Source organism: Triturus cristatus, chromosome 7 (genome assembly GCF_964204655.1).
Source record: "Triturus cristatus chromosome 7, aTriCri1.1, whole genome shotgun sequence".
Lineage (NCBI taxonomy): Eukaryota > Metazoa > Chordata > Amphibia > Caudata > Salamandridae > Triturus > Triturus cristatus.
The window spans coordinates 65,153,374-65,167,452 of record NC_140590.1 but is presented as its reverse complement, the minus strand read 5'-3'; the positions used below and the strand labels follow the sequence as shown (position 1 = coordinate 65,167,452).

The window sequence follows — 14,079 nt, the reverse complement described above, 5'->3', positions numbered from 1 at the left end:
GTACGGCTCGGTATTTAAGAACCGGTAAAATTTATTTACCTACATGAGGCCCTATATCTTTTAAGTGTAACTCCTAAGTATGAGGAGATAGACTTTCCTGCGTGGGACCGGTGAGCCCATGCAGCAATTAAAGGAGGAGTTTCCTTTTCCTGTAACCTACATGTCTGCATACAGTGAGCATCATGGCTTTGCATCGATGCTTGTTGTGCAGCGCGACATACAGGCACTTAGGACTTCTTTTCGGCATTTGTTTATGTGCGAACTAGTGGGACAGTCATAACAGAAAAGTTCAAGAGATATTGGTAACCACAACACATTTACATTTGGAAAAGGCGATTAAGAGAGTACTACAACATTTCTATATCGAGGAGCTGAAGTATCCAAGATCAATTAATTACAGGATAGACATAGAAGCCAAATTAATGAGGAACCCCAGAAATTGAACAAGAAGAAATCTGCACCTGACAGGAAAAAACACAGGACAAAATGGTTTTCGCTGTTTCGAATGTGGCAGTAAATCTAATTTAGGGAATGCCAGACATTGTCCTGCCTTAGAAAAATATTGTTTTAAGTGTAATCATAAGGGGCATTTTGTAAAAGTGTGTAGATCTAATGCTAGCCGTTTACCTAAAGTGATCAATTCAGTTGTTTGAAATGTGTGTAAAGCATCTTGCACTAGTGATGAGGAAATAGTTTTGTGCACAGAGCTAATATTAGTAGCTCCATGATTTAATATAGTCAAGGAAATGTCAAAAAACCCTATTGTATTATTGGTGTGTCAAGGGTGCATGTCAAAGTGATGGCTGACTCCGGATCCCCTTTCACTCTAATTGGTACAGAGGTGTGGGAAGGTTTCAGCAGGCAACTCGGCGAGTTATGTGGCAACCTGGCTGCTGTTTACCTTGAGTTCCTCCTCACATGATGCTCATTGTGCACATATGTCACTTCTCTAAGATAGCTGCCTTGGAAGTCAGCATTTTGATGGCCTGTCTCCTAGGTGTGGATGGCCGTCTAAATCATTGTACTTCACTGCCCAAGTCTCTTACACCAGAGTAATCTGCAGACCCAAGCACCACCTACAGCCCAGCACTGGGATGCCCCACTGTCACCCTTTAACACGTTTATCTTCTTTCACCTTATGAGTTTCCCTTCCTACCCTCAGCCTGCGGCTTCAGGCCATGAGGGAGTGCAGCAGGGTTGCTGATCTGCGAATGGTTACACAGTGACTAATTTGGACACAAAGCAGATTCTGTCCTTGCCATATGTGCAATGGCGGCTGGCATGTACAGAGAGTGGTGGGTGGGCAAATAGGTGGTACTAAAATAAAAGAAATGGGCACTTACCTTCCTGGCTTACTGCACGACGTCCTCATCGCTTGGGTGTTCTAGTCTTCTCGAGGCTGCAACGCAGTACCCAGCCACCTCCTCTAACCAATACTGGCGCTGCTCTCATGCTGTTAACCAGCATGAGACAAGCACCAGGATTGGAGAGAGCATCCTCTCTCGGTGTTCTTAAGAGCAGTGGAGGCCAGTGTTTTCTCTAACCCAGCTGTCCTAGACAGCTGGTTTAGAGGTTTAAAATGTGCATGTAAGGCTGGCTGCCACAAGGCAGCTGGGCAAAATGACGTGCACTTTAGACTTAAGTGCACAGCTCACTGCTGCCACTCAGCAGCAATGGCCCCGCCCCGTCCTGGCACTTGGTTCAGGGCAGGTTGGTGAAAAATAAAATGGTAATAAATAAACTTTATTACCATTTTATTTTCTAGCTCTGGGGCCATTTTTTAATGGGGCGACGCTCTTCTGCTCTAATGGAGCCGCTCCTGCATATGTGGAGCTTTCTATCCCGTAAACTACAACTGTCAGTGGAGATCCCTCCACCGGCAATCAAGGGGTAGGAGAGGTTAGGACGTGGATACCTCCTCCCAATTAGTAATGTACTCCCACAATTGTATCCAGACACAATGGAGCTCTAGAAGGAACAAAACCCTACGTGGCGTACACCGCAATATGCGGAGAGGAAGCATTTCCTTTTTGTTATTTAACCCTCACACACCCTATTGGTGTCATACTTCATCATCGGGTTCACCCTGACTCCTAAATGTCAGGGTGGGCTCGAGCATATTTCAGGGAGCTCTTAGGAGATGTAGGTCAGGGGGACTTAAAGATAAAAATCCTACTTCGTTCCCCAGGTATCTCTTTTATTCTCGGGGATGTAGTGGATATTAAAAAAGTAATAAAACACGGGTCTTTTTTGGAGTTATGGTCCTATGATCCTAGTAATCTGCCAACACGTTTCAGCCCAGAAAAATTGGCCTTATAGGTCCAGGGCTTTCATCAGGGCACAACAAGGATTCCCTCCCTGGCGTTGACCGAAAGTAATCCTATATATTGTTTTGAAGGAACAGAAAGCTGTAACCTCCGTGCATAAAATATATAATGGGGAGTATACTTATCTCCCTTCTTTATGTGCGAGAAAAATTCCGCCTGTGGGGGAACAAGAAGACAAAAGACATACAATTACGCAATTCAATAACCATAGTCATATTGTACAGTAGCACCCATCATGCACAGGTGCCCGTAATGCAATACTTTCATGAGCTTTCTATCCCCCCTCCCCCCGAACTCCTTCCCAAAGGGAAAAAATTCACACACAACTATTACTACAAGTCCATATTTTAATCATACCTTCATTTAATTTGCATTTAGATATATATATTTAATAGTAAAATGACAAACTTAGAGGACATTGAAAGTCTCTGTCCACATCTACAGCACACCTGTCGTGCTACACACTGCTTAGCGGTCACTGGTGGTGCGTCTGGGCCCAGCTTGAGCAAGGAATTAAAATAAATATCAAAATATTTGTCAAACACAATAAGGAGATTCTCTTTACATTTTCAAATTATGTGAACTCATTTTATAGTTGTAGCAGGTAAACGTACAGTCAGAAAACCCGCCCACTGCGTACTATACAGAATAAATTACAATAAGTTAGAATTTGAGTACCCCCGCTCTGTTTTCTACACTTAATTATGTGAGATTTTCAAGAAGAGTGGAAAAACAATGCATCGTGGTTTTCAGGTACGAATAAAAGCAGTGCATGTGAATCTGGGCAAATACATACTACCGGTGTGCACCCACGAAAACTCAATATTCACACACATTCGAGCATCACACTTGTGCACCGGGGCAAACTATTGGGCGACAGCTAGTGGGAACTCAGGTTAGGAGGGAAGTGGGTTTCCTGAGGAGAGAGAGAAAACTGGGTGCACGAGACTGAACGGAAGAAGTCAGCAAGAGAGAAAATTAGCATTGTAGGGCAGAAAGTCGTTGTGGGTGGCGCAAAGTTCTTTGAGAACCAGTGGTATAGTGAATAGCCACCAGCACCAGGTGGGGCAACTATAAGGATGGATCTATTGGCCACGGTATGCGTTAGGCGGCCCGTGTGCACAAGGTCTGGATATTACAAACTACTCATTATAAAGGCGGTGAGTGCCGCAGTACCGCACCGTCATCGACACAGGTGAGCGCCACATCTTATGTATGGAGCACCTATACACACACAAGGCTACGCAGATCCGTATTTTGTGAAATCTACTGGCAAATTCATCTAGACTCATTGAGGGCCACTTCCTTATTAGGGCTCTAACTTTCCGAACCCTTTTACCCCTGACCCCAGTTCTAATCACACCTCTCAGGACTTTGGAGTTCCAAAATGCATGCCCCTCTCGGTCCACCCCCAGTCTGTGTTCTGCTTTCCTAAATGCAACTATATCAGTGAATATAGTCAGCTCAGGGCAGAGAGCTGTGCTCCCCGTGCAGGTCACTCATTGACTCTCAGGCAGAGGCACTCAAGATTTCATCCCACCAAGGTGTAAAAACCTGCAGGCCAATCGTAGTTCTATTCGCACATCTCCACGATGCATACAGGCTGGAGTAGTGCAGTGCAGCACCAGTTGTACTGAGGGTTACTCACCCCTTAGTTTATAGTGGCACTTGAATAAAATGCACCAGATCTTGGCGGTCACCAACAAAAGCAGGGACCATCTTCACGTCTCATGAGGCCGGCCTCCACTCCATTGCCCAACAGGCGCCCAATGACAGAATCCAGGATCCTGGCTGGTAATTGAAACCCTGCCCAGTGTAAATAAGAGATTTTGTCCTGGTGCCACCGTAACCAGTATCTTCAAAGCAATTAAATGAAATTAGGCCAACAACGTGACTTGCCACATGCTGTGGACTTGTCTCCATTGGCAGCACAGACATCCTATGAATGGAAATCTATGCCCATGCCCTAGGTGTCCTCTGGCGCTCTACCTGGAGCCTTAAACTTCCTCCCCCCAGCAGTCCATCTCGCCTTGGCCTCGTCTGCCAATGTTCACCAACAACCTGTCTATTTACTAGTTCTCTCCAATCCCCATAACTCTGACCTGCCTCGTCCCCCCAACCACAAATGCACTTTACTTACATTTTACTACAATTTATTTCCATCATCTACACTTTGAATTATGTTTTTTATTAAGAGTAAATATGTACACTATTAGCTCTGGGTGATTCATGAAGGTGCTAAAAAAATAATTAAGCTATTGTAAGGACTGAGCCTTTGTCTGAAGCACAAATACAGTGGACGAGCTGAACAGTCCTAGGCAGGACACCGGGAGGCACATGCGCACATATAACCAGCTAGTATGTGGGAGGTTCTAGATTGAATTAATTGGACGCTCGCTCACTCCTGGGTGAGGAGCTCGGTGTGGCTACTAAGGATGCCATCAGGATTCCAAGATTTTTCACAGTTCTGTTTCCAAGGCCTTAATGAGAACTCGTTGGGAATCAGCAGCCAGGTCCTCGAGGCACTGGCCCAACATGGCATAGGTGGCCCGGAACGCGATGCTCCCGGCGGCCACTGTTCCAAAGATGGGAACCTTGTGAAGGAAGAGGTGCACCACCTCCAGCCCGCTGCCAGTGGCCTTGTGCAGAAGTTTCACCACCAGGTCCCAGTCAATCTTCTTTCCCAACGGACTCTGGATCTGTGATTTTAAAGCGTACAGGGGCTTGCCGCTCCGCTCAGCCAAGCGTGCCAGGGAAAGGTCATCCAGGTCAAAGTCCTTCCGGTAGGTGGTCAGCCGGGCCAACAGGAGGGAGGCGTCACAGGCAAAGCCTAGGCCAGGGACGGGTACCACAGCTGCGACACTGGCCAACAAAGCCACCTTCCAGATCTCCTGGCCCAGGAGCACCTTCTTCTTCTGGATGATGTTCTGGGAGATGTTGGGAAGGGAGATGAGGAACGCACGGAGCTTGTGCCCAGGTAGCTCAATCTCCAGTTCCTCCAGCAGCCTTTGGAAGTCGTATTTGTCTAGCTCAAAGCTGGAAATGAGGAACACCTTTGACCTTGGCAAGCCTGCCTTCTTGAGGTTCTCCTCACAGTCCTTACGGATCTCCTCCAGCATGGCATCCTCCATTGCGGGCTGCTTCCTGCTCTTCATTTGTGACATCACATCATTATCGATCTTAGTGCGAACAAAGTAGAAAATCTTGCCTTGCTTGGCTATCTCCTTGGCCAGCATTACGTGGTTCTCTTTGAATCGCTCCGAAGCCAAAATGATGAAGAAATCATAGGTGTGAAAATTCACCTGTTCCAGGTAGTTTTCAACTGTGAAGTTTGGAGTTCCAATGCCAGGGAGGTCCCAAATTGTGACGTTTGAGTACTTTGGTAGAGGGTATGGAGTAGGATTCATTGTCGTCTCTACAACTCCTACTGGTGCTGCCCCTTCATCTTCGTCTTGAAGACCGCGAAGGGAGTTAACAAACGTAGACTTCCCATTGCCTGACTCTCCGGTCACAGCAATGTTCAGCTTGGTGTCCAGTAGTGCGTCCAGACTCGACTGGATCAGGCTGACCACCCCGGCCAGTCCACCGCTTTCAAAGGCAGCCTGGATCTCGGCAATCTCTTTGTCACCAATGACTTCAAAGCCCGACTGGACAGATCGCTTTAACCTGTTTGGAAGACATAAGCAGAATAGAGACAGGAAAACAGTAAGAATGGCTTGGTTTCTAGTAGTTACGTTTAACAAACATTTATTGCCTGACCCCAAACTTGTTAACCCGGCCCCAGAAATGCAATGGAATCGACTAGATACCCTAAGAAACGAGTTCTTGTTACGATCTCTGTGACCGCAGGCTCTAAGTCTCTGTATTCCTTCTGCAACTTAGGCACTAGAGGCCTCAAATAGGGAGAGCCCAAAATCTTCCTGTAAGACTGCAAGTGCCATGACATGGGGGTGGAGGGAGGGCGCGTTTGTTCAGGGGAGGGTTGGGGGACAGTGCATTGGTAGTTGGAAGTGGCTCGGATTGTACTTGGACATGGGTTATATAAGCAGGTGGCGGCCACTGTCCTGATTGTAGATGACAACTGTGCTTGAGTAATGCAATAAAAATTGTTTTTGCAAAAAAAAAGACTGCAAGTGCCACTGTTATCACTGTGTTGTATTAGGTCATATTCCAATTACACAGCCTTTGAGCACTACGAGTTCACATCAATTACTCCTGTACTCTTAGCCTGTAGGCCATCTCCTATCACCAGCTTGTGAAACTGTCACCATTAGCAGCCAGCTTTCACCCGCCACTTAAACTCTCAACCTGTATGACAATGCATCCCTCCTACTTGCCCATTTTCATCCCACACTCCCCTCTCCTCTATGTTCAGGCAATTCAGTCTAGTGGTGAACATACAAATTCAGCAGGTATTGCTATGCATAAAGATGCTCAGAGCCCCATGGAGCCGCCTCACACATGTCAGCGATAGAAACGTCCATGAGATGGATGCAGTTCTCCAAGTGGAACCATCCTTATGCTTTGCTAGGAAAACAAAATACATCTGGAAATGCTTTACTTGGAAACCTTTTTGTGCTTCATAGCACATCATAGAGCTATAAACTGGCCCATTAAGCATCTGACACATCCCAAGAGCTAAGCTGAGTTGGCATATCTTGACCTAGAACTACCAATGCAGGCAGGGCCTTGGTGAGCATTGGTTCCCAAGCACCTGCAAATTCTGCCTTGCATGAAATTCCAGCCTCGTGAACGTGTTTATAAGGAGTATTTCCTTTGGGGTCGCTTAAGGTAAGACAGACACAGTCATAATGAAAAAAGTGTAAGAATCTAAGTTAGTTTATTATTAAAAAAAAGATCCAAAAGGGGTCTCGGGATGGTAACTGAGGAACGCCTCGAGAAATACCAAAAATATATCAACCGATGTGAGAAGTTGGCCTGGTATATGATGTTCACTAGTTAAAGTGACCACCTTGTACCATGCCAAGCAACCCTTATGGTGTGGTTGTAAGTCAACCTTTTCGGACCAGCTGCCCTAGTGGTAGCGTAGGCTAAGCAGTCTTTGAGGCTAAACTCGTGATGCGTGTTAAGCCAGATGTTTTACCAAATGCAACCCCCTTTTATACCAATGAAAGGACACCACACAGATATATATTCAAAATATATATGTATTTATTTCTCAAAGTAACCCCTAGTCTCTTTATGAGCACAGGAGCACAAATCGTCAAACAAGATTACAGTAGAATACACAGAAGTTGCACTTTATATGGATAGGCCCTGGTGGCCGCTCAAACCATATACTAAAATAGTGGTATAAGTACCACGAACAGAAAAGGGAAAAGGCCTAGGGCCTCTAGAATCGCTGGGCCTACAAGGAGCTAACTTCAGTTAGTGACCAGGAGGTCCACGGGTTGCGTGTGCAGAGCAAATAGTCACACGCGAGCTCCCATAGGTTTTCAATGGGTGCGTAAAAAGTACAAAGTTACTGCAAAAGGAATCTTCCGGATGACCTAGGAACTTAAGATTGGAAACACAGACACTAGAGATGATTCTCTACACTTGGGCACCGGAGTGCCAGCTTTACCTCACCCACAGGAAGCGGGTGCATAGGCGTCGAAGTGCGTCGGGTTTCTTCTATCTGTTCAATGGAGCCTGTAGTCAAAGATGCTGCAGGCGGTCGCCCCGGAAGAGATGCGGTGGATCCAAGAGTGGATCGGAGATGTTGAAGACCTGTAAGCAGAGGGGACAGTGGTCACAGTCACTAGCCAGTGACCAGCGTGGCACCAGGTGGGTACCAGGCGATGTCGGGTGCAAACAGGAAGAAAGGTGTAGCTTTTCTCTGCAGCCACGTGGTCCCTGAAGGTCGACGACGTCCAGGAGTCGAGTCACGAGCTGTCCCACGCAGGCTCTCGCTGTCGGCGGTGTCGGCGACTTGATCGAAGCAAACAAGCCTTGGCAAAAGCAATTGTTGTAGGAGATGAAATAAGCTGATGGTTCTGACCAGCAAGGTCAGAGGAACTGCTCCTTTGGAGGGGAGCAAGGGCCAGTCTGGAGCAACCAGACCAGCGGTGTATTTCGTGAAGTTCGTCGCCAAGATGGCCACTAGCCAGCGGGCCAGCAACCGGTTAGGCGCGTCGAGTGGCAAAATGCAGAAGGGCCCCACGCAGATCGTGGAGATGCTGGAGGGCTCACCTTTGGTGCAGATGCTGCTCGAGGGTTGGGCTTCTCAGATCCCAAAGCACAACTTGGAGGGAGCCTCGGTTGTTGCACTTGTCAGCTTGTCGTGGTCGTTTCAAGATGGCTGGCTCCACGTGTCTCGGTGCCTCCACGGGTCTCCTCTTTTCAGGGACTGTGGATCGGGCGGTGAGAGGTCTGGAGGTCCAGGTCTTGTCAGTCTCTGGGCTCGGGCTCCGGCGGGAGGCGGCGGCGGCAAAGCAGACGTTGATTCGCTGGATGGTGCTTGCGTTAGCAAGGTGGTCACTCCCTGACCACAGGGGAGATTGGCTTCAGTCCTCTGTGCGGCAGAGCGTCGAAGTTCCCGTCTTCTTCTTAGTTTCAAGTTGATTCCAGGATGTCTGAAGTCTTAGGACACAGCTCCTACCTTTAAGCGGATTCTAGGGGCCGGACTACCTGCTAGGTCCCTCCCTAAGGGTGGGACCAGGAAGGGGGGTGGTTACACCCCCAATCCTTTGTCCAGCTCGCCCCAGGCCCGGGACTGGTGTGCCCCAGGACCGGTTTGAACTGGCATATGCACCGGGGCTCCTTGTGAGCCCCAGGCATGTCTGGTTTCTTTCGAGCCCTACCTGACCAATACACAAAATCCTGTCTGGGGTGGTGTATGCACCTCCCCTGGCAGGAAACCCTTTGTCCACACCTCCCAAGCTGGAAGGACTCCCAGCAGCAGGAGGGCAGACTTGTGTCTGTGGTGGCAGCATCCATTTTGTGGAGCTGAGGCTATGTCTGATTTTACCCGGGTTTCAGGTACTGTACATGTCGTGTCCCTCTAGAAGGGTGGAATGCTAACCCCGTCGCCAGAATTGGCGAGGGGTTAGTATTCCAATTCGTATGACACCTTACTCGACATGTTTTGATGAAGCCAAACCAAAGTTAGCATTTAACCGCAAGGTTCATAATGCACTTAAGAGTATATGGTATGACGATATCTGGAAACAGTAGAAGGAAGTTGTTCCGACCACTGCAGACAGGCTCAGCTCATGCCAGAGCACCATCTCACATGGAACCAAGCACTCTGCCTTCAGGATTGTTAAGGCCTGCCATAGGAGTGACTTATAGGTTACCAGGTGTCCCATTTAAGGTTAGGTATAGGTATACTACACCTAAGTAAGAGGTGGTTACACCAACTTACCCCAGCTGAGTGATCAGCCAGTTGTGTCAAATTTGTTAGGCCAAGCCTGGGGTGGCATAATACATGCTTCAGCCCCTGGCAGGCCTTAGATACACCAATGCCCTGGGTACCTAGTGTACACTGGTACAGGGGCTGACAGGGTGATCCACTTCCAATTGGTTATGCACCTAGGGTGCATAGTTTTAATTTAGTAGAGAGAACAGCAGGCTGGGGGTCTGATTGGCAGGCCCACAGCCTCAATATGTCAAAAACCAGTGAAGCAAAAAGCAAAAATTTGGGGTGACGATAGGATAGCAGACCCTACTCTCCTACACAACCCCCCCCCCCCAAACGCTGGGACATTAAACTAGCCTTGACCAGTCTCGTCTTCATGTCCTAAGTGGAAGTACCTGGAGAGACCATCTGCATTCCCATGGACAGTACCTGGCCGGTGCTCCACTGTAAAGTCCATACCCTGTAGGGAAATGGACCACCTAAGCAGTTTGGGATTTTCACCCTTCATCTGATTTAGCCACAAGAGGGGCTTATGGTCGGTCTGAATCTTGAAGTGAGTGCCAAACAAGTATGGCCTCAGCTTCTTCAGGGCCCACACCACAGCAAAGGCCTCCCTCTCAATAACTGACCAATTCTTTTCTCTGGGGGTCAACCTTCTGCTAATAAAAGCAATGGGTTGGTCTTGACCATCTACATTAAGTTGTGACAGCACAGCTCCCACACCCAACTCAGAAGCATCTGTTTGGACAATAAACTCTTTGGAGTAGTCAGGACTTTTCAGGATAGGTGCAGAGCACATGGCCTCCTTCAGGTCATCAAATGCCTTTTGACAGCTTACTGTCCACTGAACCTTTTTGGGCATCTTCTTGGATGTCAGATCATTAAGAGGAGTCACTATGGACCCATAGTTCTTAACAAACTTCCTGTAGTACCCAGTCAAGCCCAAGAAAGCTCGAACTTGAGTCTGGGTGGTTGGAGGGGACCAGTCCTTTATGGATTGTATCTTACTCTCCAGTGGTTGAACTTGGCCTCCACCTACAAGGTGGCCCAAATATACAACCTTACTCTGCCCTATCTGGCACTTAGTAGCCTTGATAGTGAGGCCTGCCCTTTGCAGAGCCTCAAGAGCCTTCTTCAGGTGGATCAGGTGATCCTCCCAGGTGGAGCTAAAGACAGCAATGTCATCAAGATATGCTGCGCAAAAGTCATCCAACCCAGTAAGGACTTGGTTCACCAGCCTTTGGAAGGTGGCAGGTGCATTCTTCAGACCAAAGGGCATCACCACAAACTGATAATGCCCACCTGGGGTTGAGAATGCTGTTTTGGCCTTGGACTCCTCAGCTAATCTGATTTGCCAATAGCCAGCTGTTAAGTCAAATGTGCTCAAAAACTGTGCAGAAGCTAGTTTGTCTATGAGCTCATCTGCCCTTGGAATAGGTTTTGCATCTGTCCTGGTGACAGCATTGAGACCCCTGTAGTCCACACAGAACCTCATCTCTCTCTTGCCATCTTTGGTGTGAGGTTTGGGGACCAGAACCACTGGGCTAGCCCAGGGGCTCTCTGAGGGTTCAATGACACCTAATTCCAGCATTTTATGTACCTCAGCCTTTATACAGTCCCTGACGTGGTCAGGTTGTCTGTAAAGCTTGTTCTTTACAGGCAGACTGTCACCAGTGTCCACCACATGGGTACACCAGTCAGTTTGACTAGGTATCAAGGAAAACATATGTGAAAATGATTGTAGAACCTGTCTACATTCAGTCTGCTGATGGGCAGTGAGGTTGCCTCCAAGGGTCACTCCTTCAACTGAGCCATCTTCAGGGTTCTGAGACAACAGGTCTGGGAGAGGGTCACTCTCTTCCTCCTGTCCCTCATCTGTAGCCAGGAGCAAGCCCATGTCTGCCCTGTCAACATATGCTTTAAGCCTGTTAACATGGAGTACCCTGTGGGGACTCCTGGGAGTTCCTAGGTCTACCAAGTAGGTGACCTCTCCCTTCTTTTCCAGGATTGTATGGGGTCCAGACCATTTGTCTTGGAGTGCTGCTGGGGCCACTGGCTCCAACACCCATACCTTCTGTCCTGGCTGAAACTCAACCAAGACAGCCTTTTGGTCATGCCAAGCTTTCTGTAAGGCCTGGCTTGCCTCAAGGTTTTTGGATGCCTTCTCCATATACTCAGCCATCCGGGAGCGGAGACCAAGTACATAGTCCACTATGTCTTGTTTAGGCTTTTTGAGAGGTAACTCCCATCCTTCCTTCACTAAACACAGTGGGCCTCTTACAGGGTGCCCAAACAACAATTCAAAGGGGCTGTAGCCAACCCCCTTTTGTGGGACCTCTCTGTAAGCAAACAGAAGGCAGGGTAGAAGGATGTCCCATCTTCGCCTGAGCTTTTCAGGTAATCCTTTGATCATACCCTTTAGGGTCTTGTTGAATCTCTCAACAAGCCCATTGCATTGTGGGTGATAAGGGGTGGTGAACTTGTAGTTGACACCACATTCCTTCCACATAGCTGTCAAGTATCCTGACATAAAGTTGGTACCTCTGTCAGATACTACCTCCTTAGGAAACCCCACTCTGGAGAATACTCCCAGCAGGGCCCTGGCCACAACAGGTGCTGTAGTGGTCCTAAGGGGAATTGCCTCTGGATACCTGGTGGCATGATCCACTACCACCAGTATAAATCTGTGCCCAGATGCAGTGGGAGGATCCATGGGACCCACTATGTCTATTCCCACTCTTTCAAAGGGGACCCCACCACAGGTAGTGGTATTAGGGGGGCCTTTGTTGTGCCACCTGATTTGCCACTGGCTTGGCAGGTAACACAGGAGCGACAAAACTCCTTTGTATCTTCATTCATGTGAGGCCAGTGAAAGTGAGGGACAAGTCTGTCCCAGGTCTTATTCTGGCCTAAGTGTCCTGCTAAAGGAATATCATGGGCCAAGGTAAGACGGAAGCCCCTAAATTGCAGAGGTATAACCAACCTCCTGGTAGCACCAGGCTTGGGGTCTCTAGCCTCTGAATAAAGGAGCCCTTCATCCCAATACACTTTATGGGTACCTTGAGCATTCCCAGCAGCCTCAGCAGCAGCCAGCTGTCTGAGGGGTTCAAGAGAGGGACAGGATAACTGAGCCTGCCTCAAGTCAGCCCTTGAAGGTCCCCCTGTCCCCAGAAACTCAACCTGATCAGGTTCAAGCTCTTCAGGGACAGTTCCTTCAGGGTCCTCTAGATCATCTTCCTGGGAAGGCTGATCACCACTCTGAGGCAGGGGGGAAGGCACAGCCTTGACCCTCCTGTTCTTCTTCTTGGTAGGTGCTTGGTCCATTGTTCCAGGATCCAAGACCTGTGGTTCAGTGAGGCACTTTTTGGCCTGTGACCTGGTCACAGCAAGGACATGTGATGATATACCTAACATCTCTGCATGAGTCCTGTACTCCACTTCTGACCATAGAGAACTCTCTAGGTCATTGCCCAACAAACATTCTACTGGGAGGTCTGCACTAACCACAACCCTTTTGAGGCCAGTTACCCCTCCCCATGAGAAGTTAACAACTGCCACACTATGTGAAGTAGTGGCATTGCTGGCATTGGTCACCAGGTAATTCTCACCTGGTATGTACTGTCCAGGATCCACAAAGCCTGGTGTCACCATAGTGACACTGGCACATGTGTCCCTGTAGGCTTGAGCCACTTTTTCGTTAATTAAAGGAGTCTGTCTGTACTTGCCCAGATTACTGGGGCTCACAGTCAGGGACAAGTCAATGTCCCCATCACAGATCAGGACTGCCTGTGTCAGGGTTCTGTCTAAGTCAGAATCTCCTTCAGTTCCCATAGTGATTCCCACTACACCCTTTGTCTGGGGACCAACACTGCTAACAGTAGTACTGGGAGCAGGTGCCTTAGGGGCAACAGTGTTGGGGGCTCCACCCTTTTTGCAATCACTAGTCCAGTGAGTTGTATTTTTGCAATGATTGCACCAGGGTTTCTTTTGACCTTCTTTCTTCTTTTTGGACTGTTGGGACCCACCCTCCTTAGCAGTAGTTTGGGGCCCTGTTGAAGACTTCTGGTCTTTAGGTTTCTGATCTCCACCCTTTTGGTCTGTTTTCTTCTGATCACCCCCTTGGCCCTGGTTCTGGTTCTTTTGCTTAACCCTGGTTCTGACCCATTTGTCTGCCTTCTTTCCCAATTCTTGGGGAGAGGTCAGATCAGAGTCAACCAAGTGTTGATGCAGTTGCTGGTTTTGACAGTTATTTAAAATCTGTTCTCTCATCATCAAATTATACAATCCTGTAAAATCAGATACCTTACTTCCCAGCAACCAACCCTCCAAAGCCTTAGTGGCACATTCAATGTATTCAGACCAGTCCTGAGTCTGTGTCTTTTGGGTGTCTCT

At 48.2% G+C, this 14,079-nt stretch overlaps 1 protein-coding gene across 1 annotated transcript in view; it reads right to left on the bottom strand.

Annotated features, from left to right (window-relative positions):
• Nucleotides 1-2,660: 2,660 nt before the first annotated feature.
• The window catches only part of LOC146808827 (immunity-related GTPase family Q protein-like), a 54,163-nt gene continuing 42,744 nt past the window's right edge, over nucleotides 2,661-14,079 (bottom strand). Inside the window, exon 4 of the mRNA XM_085615648.1 lies at nucleotides 2,661-5,993. Within this exon, the coding sequence (XP_085471774.1) occupies nucleotides 4,787-5,993 (1,207 nt within the window). The 3' untranslated portion in view covers nucleotides 2,661-4,786. The remainder of the gene's footprint in view (nucleotides 5,994-14,079) is intronic.